The following is a 15,303-nucleotide window of genomic DNA, read 5'->3' as shown; positions in this document are numbered from 1 at the left end:
TATGCCCCATGCCATTAAAAAGGACATTTTACCCTTTACCGCTCTAGGTGCAAGGCTCTTGGAGCAGCAGAAGCTGTCTATCTGTTTCACAGTTCCTGGCACATAGTAGATGCTGTGAAATGTTTGTTAAAGAAAGGAATGACTAATAGATAGTCACTTAAACACAGCTGTTCAGTGTATTACAAATGGAAACAGTGATTCATCGATTCCCACTACATTATAACATAACCTTATTTTATCTATACAAGAACATGAGCTTGAGTTTCACTAAATAAAACATTAGTATTCATGACTGGGTACATTGGAAGTCCCTCCCCCCCCATCCCCCCCGCTCTGCTACACACAGAGGGAACATTAAAGAAAATACAATTATAAAAGGTTCTCTTTTAAAACATACACATTCTCATATTTGCTACTTGTTCCAATTTTGAAAACATCACTTCTCATCGAGGCCCAGCAGAATGTCCCAAGATGTGGCCAAAGGTCCTCCACAAGTTTGTCATAAAGTAGATATACTGTGAACATCAAACACTTCTCTAATTGTGGAGAAGCTGATGAAAGCGTGATCTGTCAGAGGCTTTATTTTTGCCTTCAGATGTCTTTATTTCAGTTATTTTTACTGATTTTGCCACAGGCTACATCTCTTCTGAGCAGGCTGCTGAAGAATCAGAAATTATAGCACTTTAATAGCAATTCCTGTCTTTGGAATATGAAAACAGATTGATTCTTAGAAAAGGTGTCAGAATTTTAAACTGTAGAATAGTATCATTGGAAAATAGTTATTGTTTTAACTAATATTGCATGAAAGCTTAAGGGAAATCCCATGTAAGCACAGTAGTTGAAACTGAATACCTGAAACCTTTCGAGAATCAATATTAATATTCTCCTTGTTTCATTTGCTTTTAACATTGCATACATCCCTCAAATATGGCTTTCCTGATTATATATGCTGAAATCCTTAGCAGCAATTATAAGAAAACCCTTTTGTCTTAGAACAAGAGAATTGTTTTCTTTCTTTTAATTGGGGCCTAAGAAATTGCTTTCCTACAGTCTTATTCTAAGGAATAGCCTCCCCAACATCTGACAGATTATCTCCTCTGCTGATTTGGAAATGTAGACAGGTCATGCGGTGGGATCCGGAGGATAGTTCTCATTCTCTTGAGAACAGCAAAAGGTTCCACTTGAAAGGAGACCATTATTTTGGCCAAGTGGTTGGATTGACTAAAAATTCTATTTGCAAAGGAAAAAGAAAAAATTATATGTACACATATACATATATGTACGTGTGTATATAGATAATTGCATAAATGTGTATGCGTGTTCCATGTATGTATATTAAAGTACATGTGTATATATATGTATAGATGGATGTAGAGAGGTACATATATACACATATCACAAAAGCAGTAAGTAGTAGAAAAGGACAGCTTAGAGGAAGACAGGCTTTTATTATGACATCTTCTTTAAAACTCCATCGTAACAATAATGACAAAAAGCCTTCCACATTTCCATGTAAGTGCTGCTTTGTTCAGTAATATTTTCTCTCTAAAATTTACTTTGTGTTCACTTTTGCTTGATTCCACGCCATACTTTTAAAACTTACTTGGAGGAAGGTTGAAAGCCATGTAAGCTTACCTTGTTTTAATTTACTTTGCTTTATTGCACTTCACAAATACTGTGTTTTTTGGTAAATTGAAAGTTGGAGGCAACCCTGCACTGAGCAAGTCTATGGGCACCATTCCATTTTTCCAACAGCATGTGTTCATTTTGTGTGTCTGTGTCACATTTTGGTAATTCTCATAATATTTCAAGCATTTTTATTATAATTATATATTTCAATATTAAAATATGATAATGTATTATTATATATATGGCGATATATCATCAGTGATCTTTTTTACTATTGTATTTGTTTTGGGGTATCACAAACCATGCCCTTATAAGACAGTGAACTTAATCCATAAATGTGTTCTGACTGTTCACTGAGCAACTGTCTCCCATTTCTCTCCCTTTCTTCAGGCCTCCCTATTTCCTAAGACAGAGCAGTATTAAAATTAGGCCAATTAATAACCCTACAATGGCCTCTAAGAGTTCAGGTGGAAGGAAAAGTTGCATACGTCTCACTTTTCAATTGAAAACTAGAAATGATTAAATTTAGTGAGGAAGGCATGTTGAAAGCTGAGATAGGCCGAAAGCTAGGCCTCTTGCACCAAATAATTCTGAGTTGTGAATGGAAAGGTAAAGTTCTTGAGGGGAATTAAAAGTGCTACTCCTCTGAACACACAAATGATGAGAAAGGGAAACAGCTTTATTGTTGATATGGAGGAAGTTTTAGTGGTCTGAATAGAAGATCAAATCAGCCGCAATATTCCTTTAAGCCAGAGCCTAATATAGAACAAGCCCCTAACTCTTTTTTATTCTCTGAAAGCTTGGAGGGGTGAAGATGTGCTAGAAGGGAACTTGGAAGCTAACAGAGATTAACTCATGAGGTTTAAGGAAAGAAACCATCTCTATAATCTAAAAGTGCAAGGTGAAACAGCAGTGGTTGATGTAGAAGCCGCAGCAAGTTATTCAGAAGACCTAGCTGAGATTATTGATGAAGGTGGCTGTGTTAAACAACAGATTTTCAATGCAGATGGAATTGGAAAAAGATGTCATTGGGCTTTTATAGCTAGAGAGGAGAAGTCAGTGCCTGGCTTGAAAGGATAGACTTACCCTTCTGTTAGGTGCTAATGCAGCTGGTGGCTTTAAGTGGAAGCCAGTGCTCATTTACCATTCCAAAAATCCTGTGGCCCTTTAGAATTATGCAAAATCTATTCTGCCTTTGCTCTGTAAATGGAACAGTAAAGCCTGAATGACAGCACATCTGTTTACAACATGGCTTACTGAATATTTTAAGTCCACTGTTGAGACTTACTGCTCAGAAAAAATATCCTTTTCAAAATATACTGCTGATTGACAATGCACTGGCTCACTGAAGAAGCTGATGGAGATATAAAAGGAGATTAATGTTGTTGTCATATTACTAATGCAATACATATTTTGCAGCATATGGATCAAGGAGTGATTTCGACTTTCAAGTCTTATTATTTAATAAATGCATTTTTTATGGCTGCCATCGATAGTGATTCCTCTGATGGTTCTGCACAAGGTGAACTGAAAGTCTTTTGGAAATAATTCACCATTCTGGATGCCATTAAGAACATTTCTGATTTATGGGAGGAGTTCAAAATAGCAACATTAACAGGAGTTTGGAAGAAGTTGATTCTGATATTCATAGATGACTTTGAGGAGTTCAAGACTTCAGTGGAGGAAGTCACTGCAGATGTGGTGCAAATAGCAAGAGAACTAGAATTAGAAGTATAGCCTGAAGATGTGAGTGAATTGTTGCAATCTTAGGATAAAACTTTCATAAGTGAGGAGTTGCTTCTTATGTGTAAAGAAAGTGGTTTCTTGAGATGCAATTGACTCTGGGTTAAGATGCTATGAACATCGTTGAAGTAAAAACAAAGGACTTCTAATATTCCATAAACTTAGTTGATAAAGCAGCGGCAGGGTTTAAGAGGATTGACTCCCATTTTGAAAGATGTTCTGCTATGGGCAAAATGCTATCAAACAGCATCACATATTACAGATAAGTTTTTTTGGGAAAGGAAGAGTGAATCAATGCAGCAAATTTTGTTGCCAGCTTATTTTAAGCAATTATCATAGCCATTCAAGCCTTCAGCAGCCACCAACGACCCTGATCAGTTAGCTGCCACCAACATCCATGCAAGACCCTCCACCAGCAAAAAAATTATGACTCACTGAAAGCTCAGATTATTGTTAGCATTTTAAGAAATAATGTATTTTTAATTAAGGTATGTAAATTGATTTTTAGCATAATGCTATTGTACAGTTAATAGACTACAGTATAGTGATAGCTTTTATATGTACCGGGAAACCAAAAAATTTATGTGACTTATTTTTTTGCAACATTCACTTTATTGTTGTAGTTTGGAACTGAATTTGCAGTGTCTTTGTGGTATGCCTGTATAACAGTTTTTATTTAGCCCTCATATGACTAGATACAGTCTTGATTACAGCATTATAATCACAATACTTAAAAAATTATTACATATATTAGGACTTTTTTGACAGTGGTTGCAAAGAATTGTTTCCTTCAGTGGCTTTGACTTGAGGTTTTCAAGCTTGTAGGTTAAGGTTTATTACATTATCTTTAATATTTTTTCACTATTTATTCTGAATACTTAGTTCTCACAATATTCTCAGAATAGAAACTTATATTCATTTGTTAAAGAGGGACATAATCTCTAGCATGGGGAAATTCATTGTCCCATGTTTATCACGTTTGGCTGTTTCTGTCAATGATACTTTTACAATGCTTATTGCATCAGTTCCCAAACTATATTCTGGGGAATAGTTGTTCCATGAGATACTGATGGTTGTTCTGTGAGATGATTATAAAGTTTAAAAGTTTGGGAAATACTGTATAATTTATTCTTCAGGATTTAAAATAAATTTTAGCATACTAGATAATACAGTAAATGAAACTACTTAACCATATTTAGTACATGCAGGCTATATTTATTGTATGGAAGAATGCATTTCTTTTAGATGGATTTATCTATTAAAATACCTGTTTTTCAAAACACAATTTTGGTAATATTGTCTTACTGCAATTTTGGAAATAACTTTGAAAACTTATTTGCAAAATTGTCTTTGGCATACTGCTGATCTATCTCCTTTAGGGAATCCCTCCCTCTTAACAGCCTTCTTTCATTTTTATGCCTATCTTTATGTTATTCTAAAGGATAACATTTTCCCTTGTGGATAAATCTTGAGCATATCATTCAGATCTCCTGGGCCATCTGAATTATACTTAGTGGTAAGGAAAAAATTAAAATTTACCTTTTAAAGAGAGTCAATACCCTGGCTTTTATTCGTACTGGGATGTAGACTACAAGGGCATTGGGTGCTTGATCATGCAGGGTATAAGTGGCTCAATAATAACAACATATGATAGTTCATATGCTCATTACTCTCTTATATTGTATTGGACTCCTGATTAGTGTCTCACTGTCTAGGTTGTCTTTGCTGTAAAGATCCTATTGATTTTTGTATTGGACACAGCAGCTAACATAGTGTACTGCACACACTGTTTACCTTAGTAATGCTAAAAGGCTTGATAGATATTAGCACATTTACAATACAGATCACCTTCTGCAAGCACATTCTTCCCTTACACCTATCAATATGATGCCACCTGCTCTGATTTTCTTCCTACCTCTTTCTGCTTTTTCTTAGTCTTCCTAACAGGATCTACTTTACCTCCTCATTCCATTTACATTAGTATTCCTCAGGACTCTGCTTTAAGCCATCTTCTCTTTTGGTAAATATTCTTCGAATGTTCTCATCTATACCCATGTTTCCAACTACACTTTATTTGCTAATCGTTCCTATTTGGAAAAATATTTACCATTGAGCATCTTGCCCTATTCTCAGTTAATGACATCAACATATCCAAAGCCTTCATTTCTTATTTCTAAATACTGTTTCCCCCTTGTGCCTTTTCCTGTCGTGATGTTTGGTGCCAGCCTCTACCCAGTTAGCAAGCCTTATTCCTGGGAATCATCTTCCACATCTTTGTCTCATCTTTCTTAACCCCAGTTATCTCTCAGTACCATCAATTCTGGTTTTTATACTTCTCTTGAATTTTCTCCTTCCTCTCTGTTTCCACTGCCTGAACAATCTGAAAACTTTTCATCATTGGTTCTGCTGGCTCTTGATGCTAGTTAACAGAAATACCTGTCTTAGTCTTGCCTTTTTCCAGGGCATCCTCTACACTGTAGTAGGAGTAACATATCGAAGACATCTACTGGGAATTATAATCAGCATCCTCACCTGCCCTCTTTCATACCACACATTTAATCTATCATCAAATTATGCTGGCTCAATCTTCGGGATGTAATCAGAACCTAACCATTTCACGCTGCCTCCAGTGCTGTTACCCCAGTCCAAGCTACTATCATTTTATTCCTGGATTATTGAAAACCCTATATACTAGTGTGCCCAGTAGATCTTTATCTGCTAAAGCTATGCTGTCTAGTACAGTAGCCACTAGCCACTTGAGGCTTTTGAGCACTAGAAATATGGCTCACTAGAATATGAAGTGAGATGTGCTATTAAAAAGATAGACTGGATATTGAAGAATTCGTTTTCAAAGAGAATGTAAAAGACCTCATTAACAATATTTTATATTGAATATATGTTGAAATAATATTTTAGATAGTTTGGATTAAAGAAAATGCATTATTGAAATTAATTACCTATTTCTTTTATTTTTTCCAACACGATTAGTAGAAAAAATTGAAATCACGTATGTGACTCACCTTTATATTGCTATTAGACAGCAGTACTCTAAATATTTTTCTAAACACAGCAATCAGAGCTAACCTTTGGAAATGTCAGAACTTATCATTCTTTGGACCAACACCCTCCAAAGGCTTTCCAGCCCCCCCGAGGGAGAAGGCAGTCTGTACAGTGGGTGACAAGGCCCAGGGGATCCTGTCCCCTCCGCTCCTCTTCCTCCCACTTTCTGCTCTCTCGCTCCAAGGGCCTCCTTGCAAGCCCCACCTGAGGGCCTTTGCATTTACATTCTCTTCGCTTGGCTAACTCTTTCCCAGCTGGCTGTGTGGCTTGCTTTTGCATTTCTTTCTGCTCAAATGTCTCTCGTTAATTCTATTAGAGAGGCTCATCCTGCTACCCTCTGTACATCAGCAATCATCTTACCTGCACATACTCAATGTGAATGTTTTCTTCATGTTTTGGCTTTACTTTGAATGACTCCTCATTGCCTGTAGAATGAAGTCCAGATTACTTAGTACTTCTCGGTGCACCATTATTATTTAGACACTTTCTAACTCCAGAACTCACTGTTCTCAGCAACTCTCATACCATGCAGTTAGAATCACTTGCAAGAAACACAAAATAAGAAAACAGTGGTTTAGAAAGTAGAGGTTTAAAGGATTATTATCAAATATAAATCTATTCTTGCACCCAATTAACATGCATTCTTCTTCAAGCGTTGTATGATACGCAAGGAGGACAGTTTATTTAACCCTTTGAATTCGAGTTGCCACCCATTCCTTAAAATGTATGTTAATAGTATCCATACCAAAGACACATGATACACTTACCAAGAAAGACTATACACCTTTGTAAAAGGATCTCTATGTGAGTAAGTTTTCTTTTTTTTTTTTTTTTTTTTTGAGACGGAGTCTTGCTCTGTCACCCAGGCTGGAGTGCAGTGGCCGGATCTCAGCTCACTGCAAGCTCCGCCTCCCGGGTTTACGCCATTCTCCTGCCTCAGCCTCCCGAGTAGCTGGGACTACAGGCGCCCGCCACCGCGCCCGGCTAGTTTTTTGTATTTTTTAGTAGAGACGGGGTTTCACCGTATTAGCCAGGATGGTCTCGATCTCCTGACCTCGTGATCCGCCCGTCTCGGCCTCCCAAAGTGCTGGGATTACAGGCTTGAGCCACCGCGCCCGGCCGTAAGTTTTCTTTTAGTGTTTATTTTCCTTTGGAACAAAGATTATGTTCAGAATTTTTCTCCTGCTAATGAAATAGGAACTATAACTTATCAATAGTTAGATCCTTCATTATAAGAGAGTTAGGTGATTTGGGGAATGAACATTTCTATTTTGGGTAATCAGGAAAACACATTATAGCTTAGGAATAAATCTTTCAGAAATGTTTATCGTTCCAGTTCATTCAAATATATCTTTCGGACAGTATTTCTTAAAACCCATAAAATTAATGGTGTATTTAAAACATTTCATTGGCATTTATTTCCTAAATCAAATTCAGCACTAGTATTTAATTGTACTGTCTGTCACAGCCTGGGGATCTGGCAGTTAAAATTATTTTTCTCTTTTAAAATAAAAATATTTTCCTCCAGGGCTAGCTTTCATATTCTTGAGTGTGTTTATGTCACACTGCCTTGCATTTCCATGTGCTGAGATCTGGAGAATCTGTCAGAGCTAATCTGGATCTGGTATTTATTTGTATCTTAAAATTATGCTGAAATTTTAATTACTCACCATGCCCCTGGCTTGGTAGGATATATGGAACTCAACTTCTGTATGTCAGCTACTGGAGTTAAATTTTAAATCCTTCACTACCCAAAGCAAGGGCAGTACAATAAACTTACTTACTCTCTGCAAGATGCTAAATGTTACACTGACTATAGAAGTTTATAAGGCAAAGTCTTAAGTCCTCAAATGCAGAATAATTCTAATCCACCATGCCTTCTATGCATGTGCTCCAGAGTGAGTAACTTTCTCTCCCTCTTCAGAGAACTTGCCTTCCACCTATTAGTCTTAATTGAAATCTGTCTTTACAATATGAATACCTTTTCCCTTTTAATCTTTCTAAATTGAGTTGCCATTTTCTCAAGGCTCTGGAATCACAAGGACATCTATTCAAAGTTAATATTTGTAGGAAAATGTCAGACTTCATAGAGGCATATCATTTATATGACTATCTTGTCCTCACCCTTATTGGCTTTACTAAAACTCCTTTATAACATTTCTTGAAGACTTGTACTCAAGGTTGGCCATCATTTCATCCACCCTATCTCCCAGAATCATCCTGAGCAACTTCGATGTCTCCTGAAATGTTCTCCCAATGACTTTACCTTCTTAATCCTGAAGACCTTCATCCAGTCATAAATATATCTCAGATTTGTTTTTCTTTCATAGCCTTTTACTGAAATACTCCAATACCCTTTCTAGCAATGTCTCAGTTTCATTTTTCCTTCTCTCTTCTGTTACACAGCTACCAAAGTCATCTTTTTAAACACATACCTTTTAGGTTTTTTCCTTGGCTTCAAAAATTTGATGTTTCCCATTGCCTAGAGTGGCGCTTCACAACTTTCCACCATCATGGCTTACATTGAAAAAGGTAATAAATATGCGTGAGTAAACTGAGGGGGAAACTTGGACTAACCTGGGGCCTATGGTATATTTACTGGGCTGCTCCCATGTGAAGCATAAAGCCCAAGCTCTTTAGGTTTGGTGTCTTACTTAGGAACCTCCTCACCTTTTCCCTCCTGAAACAGGACTGGAACAAGAACTGGAGGACAGGTCATTTTAGAGCCAAAGCCAGGTGTTAAATAGGGTGAGACAGGGAGGAGAGAAGCCCTTTGGACCACTGTGGCTCATTTATTGGAGAAAATGTGTAGAATGAGCCACAAAACTGTTCCACAGGAGGACAGCAGGAGAATGAAGCATTTTTCTACAGTCTGTTGTCTCTAATAAATTGGGAGTTGCACCCAGGGACAAACTCTGCATCTCCAGGCTGTACCTGCAGGGGAACTTGAAGTTCTTTTTGTTTCAGAGAAAGTCTTAGAGTGTTACAGGCTTAGATTGGACCTAAGTGGATTCAACTGTAGTGGATTCAACTGTTTACCCTCTTTACTCTGTACTCATGTAGCCAAGATGATATAAAGTGGAGTATCAGAAATGTCTGGTGTAGACTTCCTCTTGTACCACTCAGATCTTGTGCCTCACATTAAGCTCCCTCTGTCTTTAACTCTTTAAAAAGTAACTGGTCGTAATACTAATATATTGGAAAGAAGAAAAAAATGAAAATAACAAGACTTATGACCAGAGGGTTAGTGGATCAGCTATAGGCTGTGCCAGTCTCAAGCTGGTTTTAAGGATGTGGTTGGAGCTCATCATCTCCCTCCTTTGATACTCATTTCTGATTTTCTCACTCTTAGCACTTCTAGAAGTGACCCCGACCACCATCCCTGAGGAGTTTGAGCCATTGGTTGTCTTGCCCTGTCAGGATGTCAATCACGAGGCACGAATAACACCAAGAGATGTCCCAGGGAATCCCCGGCATTCCCAACACCCTTCTGTTCATCCCTTCCCTGTTGCAGCAGTCTTATTTCCTCATGATGGTTAGGGCTGATTGATTATCCTATCTCCTTTCTTTGCCTACTGGTCCAAGAGCATTAGTAATACAAAGTAACCAGACAAAGCTTTGGCTACAATGGGACCCTTACATTATCCACTAGTGCAGTGGTTCTCAACTAGGGATGATTTTGCCCCCACGGGACATTTGGCAGTGTTTGGAGATGTTTTTTGTTGTTACATCTGATGGGGAATTGCTCCTGGGATCTACTGGGTAGAGTCCAGGGATGGTGCCAAATATCCGACATTACACAGGACATGCCCCCACTAAAAAGAATTATCTAGCCCCAAATGACAACAGTGCCAATCTTGAGAAACCCTGCTGTAATAGAAGTGATTCCCTGCTGGGAACCTGGACTTCTAATCCCACAGAGTCTAGAGCTATGGGGACAGAATGCATGCAGTCTGCAAGTGGTTGTTTGGGAATGATAGTGCAAAGGTTTTTTCATTCTATCCCTTAGTTCCCAGATCCATGTATTCTAGCCATTGGGAACATAGCACCAAACAGCACCCATTTGGTTGAGTGCATAAACCACACTGCAGAGATAAGTGTGCGAGAGTTGTCCAGTCAAAGGATGGGGAAGCTGAGACATTTATTCATTCATGTATCAGAGCTTTGGTAAACCTATGAGGTGGGACATTGACATGGTGATGTAACTGTACATCAGTCATGCTGAACCCAGGTGGGTAAAGGGCGTACAAGGACCAAAAGTATCTGTTCTATGTAGAATATATTCAGAGTATAAATACAGGGTGTTTTTCTTTATTGCCAGTGAATTTCCAGCACCCATACATGTGCCCTGAACATAGGTTCATATGAGTGGCTTAACAAGTTTCTTTTGAATAAGATGAAATAATTGAGCATGAATAAACAATAAATCAATGAATAAATGAAATATTGCCTGAAAATTTTCAAGTGTATTGAATATTTTAGTGTGGTTACCAGTGCCATCTTAAATGAAGACCCTCACGATCTCGAATCTGTGGCCTCCCTGTAGATGTCACAGCGTCAACAATCAGCGTATCTTGCATTTGTTCTCAGTGTCTCTCTTTGCTGGCTTTGATTAGCTATTATCCACTTTAAGATAATACACTTGCTTTTTATGTTCAGTATTCTCCTTTGCTCCTGAATGATGATTCAGCTGAAACATTCATGAAGGCATTATTTGAGTTAAATTTTAAAAGAGTGATAGTATTTCAATAGGTGAAAACGGAGTGTAGAGAAGATCAAAAACAAATAAAAAACTGAGGATAAGAAATCTCTAAGTGTGTTTTCAGGTAATTATAATCAGTGCTTAGGATATATGAATTCTATATGTGGAAGTAAGAGGAAATCTTTGAAGATCTAGTTGGGTTTACAGTTTGCCAGGCCTTTTAGTACCAGATGAAAGCATCTTCACACCTTCATAAATGCCCCAGTTACTGATAGTTCATTATGTTCTGCTTCTGCAGTAATGCTCATGCTCGTTGACAGTATACGTTATGCTTTTATCTCTAACCATTCTGTCCAGATCCTCTTAGACTCTCATGAGGCTGCATCAGGTTCTTCCTACACTCTCATGTCTACATACATATATTCTCCGAGCTTTTACATTTATTTACATTTAAGAAGCTTATACTCTGAGCTTCTTAATTCTCACTCACCTAATGCTTGACATTGTTTAACTTGTTATGTGTTTTAAATTCACTCACCAACTACATAAGAAGCCAGCCAAGGACAACACTAATTATTTCTGTCTCCTACACATCAGCAAGCAGAATGCATACATCTAATCTCCTAGTATTCATCCCAGGAGACCAATCTTTTGTTGGGTCGCTTTCCTGTCTTCCTCCTACCCTGCACATGCTCTCACTGGAGCTCCTGCTTACTCTCCCTTCTCCTTTCTCTGTCTCCTTCCCGCCTCCTCCCCCTCACACATACACCACCAAACACCACTCAATTTTTGATTCTTTCCTGCATACTTTTGCTTTGAGTTATTCCTGATGGAACCTTGTTTTTGTCGGCTTATTTTCCTAGATGGGAAGTGATGGAATTTTACGCCTCAGTACTTCAGCTCTAAATAATGAATTCTTTGCATATGCAGCACAAGGGTGGAAACAGCGACTGGCAGAAGGTAAATTTGTATTTTCTATTATTATGTGACCTATTGGAGTACACATACTGTACTGAGCTTTGTACCTTTCTCTGATTTCCCAGTCTTTTTCCCCCCACAGTACACTTTAATTTAGTAAAAACTCATATCCCTTTCCAAATGAGTTCACGAATTCTTTTGTTATACTTGACATTATTGATGTCAGATATTTTTGAAGAAAGCATAATTTTATCTTGAACATCGTAAAATTTTTGATGCAGCAACATTTTCTTGGGGATGGTAATTTTAATGACACTGTTTGATCCCTTATGCATTCTCTTAAGCATTCTGGCACCTAAAGAAAATTCACTGAATGATCTCTTCCCCGGATGTTACTGCTTCACCTGATTCTTGCTTTAGTCACCAAGTTTCTTGAAAGACTAAAAAGTGCCCAATGCTACTATATTTTTCCTCTTTACACACTCACACTGTTACAGTCAGGGTGGGCCCACTCTATATAACTGAAATATTCCTCCTAGAGAAGAATACTAGCCAGGCGTGGTGGCTTATGCCTATTATCCCAGGACTCTGGGAGGCCTCGGCAGGCAGATCGCTTGAGCTCAGGAGTGAAGACCAGCCTGAGCAACATGGTGAAACTCCATCTCTACAAAAAATACAAAAATCAGCCGGGCGTGGTGGTGCATACCTATAGTCTCAGCAACTCAAGAGTCTACAGTGGATGGATCACTTAGGCTCAGGAGGTGGAGGCTGCAGTGATTGACCTACTGATCATGCTACTGCACTCCAGCCAAAGCAACAGAGTGACACCCTGTCTCAAAAAAAAAAAAAAAAAAAAAAAAAAAAAAAAAATTACTAATGGCAAATTCCAATTTACTGTTCTCAGTCCTTACATTTCAAGTTCCTTCACCAATATCTCATTTGTTTTTTCACCCCATCTGACTTGAAACCATCTACTTTAGATTTTAAAAACAGAATTTAAATTATTTTTCTGGGGCTGCATTTCTGCCAGCCCTTGCTCAGCTTTCCTCATGATCCCCTATTCTTCCATCTGATGCCTCCAACATTTTCTTTTCTAATCATAGTATTCCCTAAGCTGCCTCATTCACCACCTTGGTTTTAGCTATTGCGAGCATGCCAAGAATTTTCAAATCTGGCCCTCACCCCCTTACCTAATCCCCCCCCCACTCCTTCCCCAATGTTTTATTTTCAAGTGCTTAGCAGATCTCATTAGCTGATAACAGGCAGTTTAAACCAAAATGCCCAATATTAAATTCACTAGCTTCTCTTCCCTCTCTACTCCTTCTTCTGTTTCCTCTATTTCTATAATGTCACAACTGTCCTCATAGTTCCTCAGTTTGAAACCTTACCGATGTCTTTGATCCTCTTCCTTTTCTCCATGCCTATCTGGTCATGAACTGTTACTTGATTGTACTTGATTCCTCTTCAACATTCCTGCTGCTACTGGCCCAACAGTATCTCCACCTCTCCTGTGTGCTATTCAGTAGCCCTATAGCTGCAGTCCTCCAGTTCTTCACTCTGTTATCAGACCTGTTTTTCTAGACAGCTTATTTGGCCATGTTCCTTCTACACTGAATGCCACCAGAACCTCCCCCTGTCTCTCATAGAAAAGTGAAGAACATTCTTTAGAACATCTATTGGGTAACTGACCTCAGCTTTTATTTCCCATTTTATTTCTTCATATGTTTTACTCACAATTGGCCACTCAAAAGATCATAAATATATGGATTCATACCTCTGGCCTTGTGATTTAATTACTTTATAAAAGCCTGAGTAACCTTCAAAATTTAACTCAAGAATCAGCTCCTACATGTGGTCCTCCTTAATCAACTTAGGCAGAATTAAGCGCTTTACTTTCTGTATTTCACTACATTTATTATTATGGCCTATACAGGGCTTTATACATTATAGTATAGTCTATTTCCAGCAGACTGATTTCCTTAAGGACGGTGAATATACTCTCTTTTATTTGTAGCCCCTAGCATGTAATACATTTGCTAAATTCTTTAGCCTTCTTCTAAAGCATTTAGCTTTAGCATTTTTATGAACATCTTGAGTGATGTTCATAAAAAGGGAAGCTGTAGAAATGATCATTATTTGTCCTAGTGCTTTTCAAGATCCATAAAAGTTTACTCAGATGAATTATATGTTTTCTTTATTAATTGGCAAAAGATGTGACCACATTTACTCAATACATTAGCATTTTCTTTTTAGGAGAGTTTACCCCAGAGATGCAATTGCGGATAAGGCAAGAAATTGAGAAGGAAAAGAAAACAGAACCTTGGAAAGAAAAATTCTTTGAGAGGTTTTATGGAGAAAAGTAAGTACTAGAGTATTTTTTCTCATTTCTCTGAGAAGGGAATGAAAATGTAATTCTCTGCTTCACATAGCACACTCATATGCTGTAAAACTTAATAAACCTGTGATAAAAGGCAGTAGTCCCTCAGTGTAAGAAATTGCAGATGAAATTATAGTGGTATATCAGCACTTAAATTTTAAAAAAATGCATTTTCAAGGGTTTATAACTTGTTCATGAGATTTATTTTGGTCTGAAAGTAGCACATGAAATCTTAAAGAAGTCACTTTTGAATTTCTTAACAGATTTGAGTAAAATTCTCCTGTTTTCAAGTATGTTCATGGATTAATGCTTTATAGATAAGTAATTTTAGGCACGTGTTTAATTCTCACATTTTTCTAAAAATATTGACTGTGCCTAATGCATTTTAATCTTTGTTTAGTCCTTGTTTTGGGGAGAGCCTGAGATATTATCTTTTGCTTTATCTTCCTCTTCAAATGTAATCTGTCTTTAATTTATGTGTGTGTGAGAGCTTCTTTTTTAAGTAACACGAGCCTTTACATCATAGTGTGGTAGCAGACGAACTAACCCTGAGAGCAGTTTCACCTTTGCCTCATGTTTAGCAGAGACACATTCTGCTTTGGCAATATTAGTGTCTCAGAAAATCAGATCCCTAAAAAAGGAGGGGTTTAAGAACTTACTATTGACGGTCACTTCAGATCCCCCTTAGAGGAACTTACGCTCCACCTCCCACATGCAAATCAATGCTTGAAAGTTGTTATTTTGTGTAAAGGACACAGGTGGTTGCAGGTAACAAGACCTATGTCATGTGATCTCATTTCACACAATTACACCTGTAAATGGGGGAAAGACAGACATGCCAGAAGGAGTCTCACGTGAGAGCTCTTCATGTAAA

General features: G+C 37.8%; 1 protein-coding gene across 2 annotated transcripts in view; it reads left to right on the top strand.

The window, feature by feature from the left end:
* Positions 1 to 15,303, top strand: part of ASXL3 (ASXL transcriptional regulator 3) — a 176,265-nt gene that overhangs the window by 148,643 nt on the left and 12,319 nt on the right. For both annotated transcript variants that reach the window (XM_065533939.2, XM_065533938.2), the window contains 2 exons: positions 11,998 to 12,094; positions 14,306 to 14,411. In XM_065533939.2, coding sequence (XP_065390011.1) covers positions 11,998 to 12,094; positions 14,306 to 14,411 — 203 coding nt within the window. The remainder of the gene's footprint in view (positions 1 to 11,997; positions 12,095 to 14,305; positions 14,412 to 15,303) is intronic.

The sequence above is a fragment of the Macaca fascicularis genome, chromosome 18 (assembly GCF_037993035.2).
Source record: "Macaca fascicularis isolate 582-1 chromosome 18, T2T-MFA8v1.1".
NCBI classification, from domain to species: domain Eukaryota; kingdom Metazoa; phylum Chordata; class Mammalia; order Primates; family Cercopithecidae; genus Macaca; species Macaca fascicularis.
This window is presented reverse-complemented; position numbering and strand designations above follow the sequence as displayed.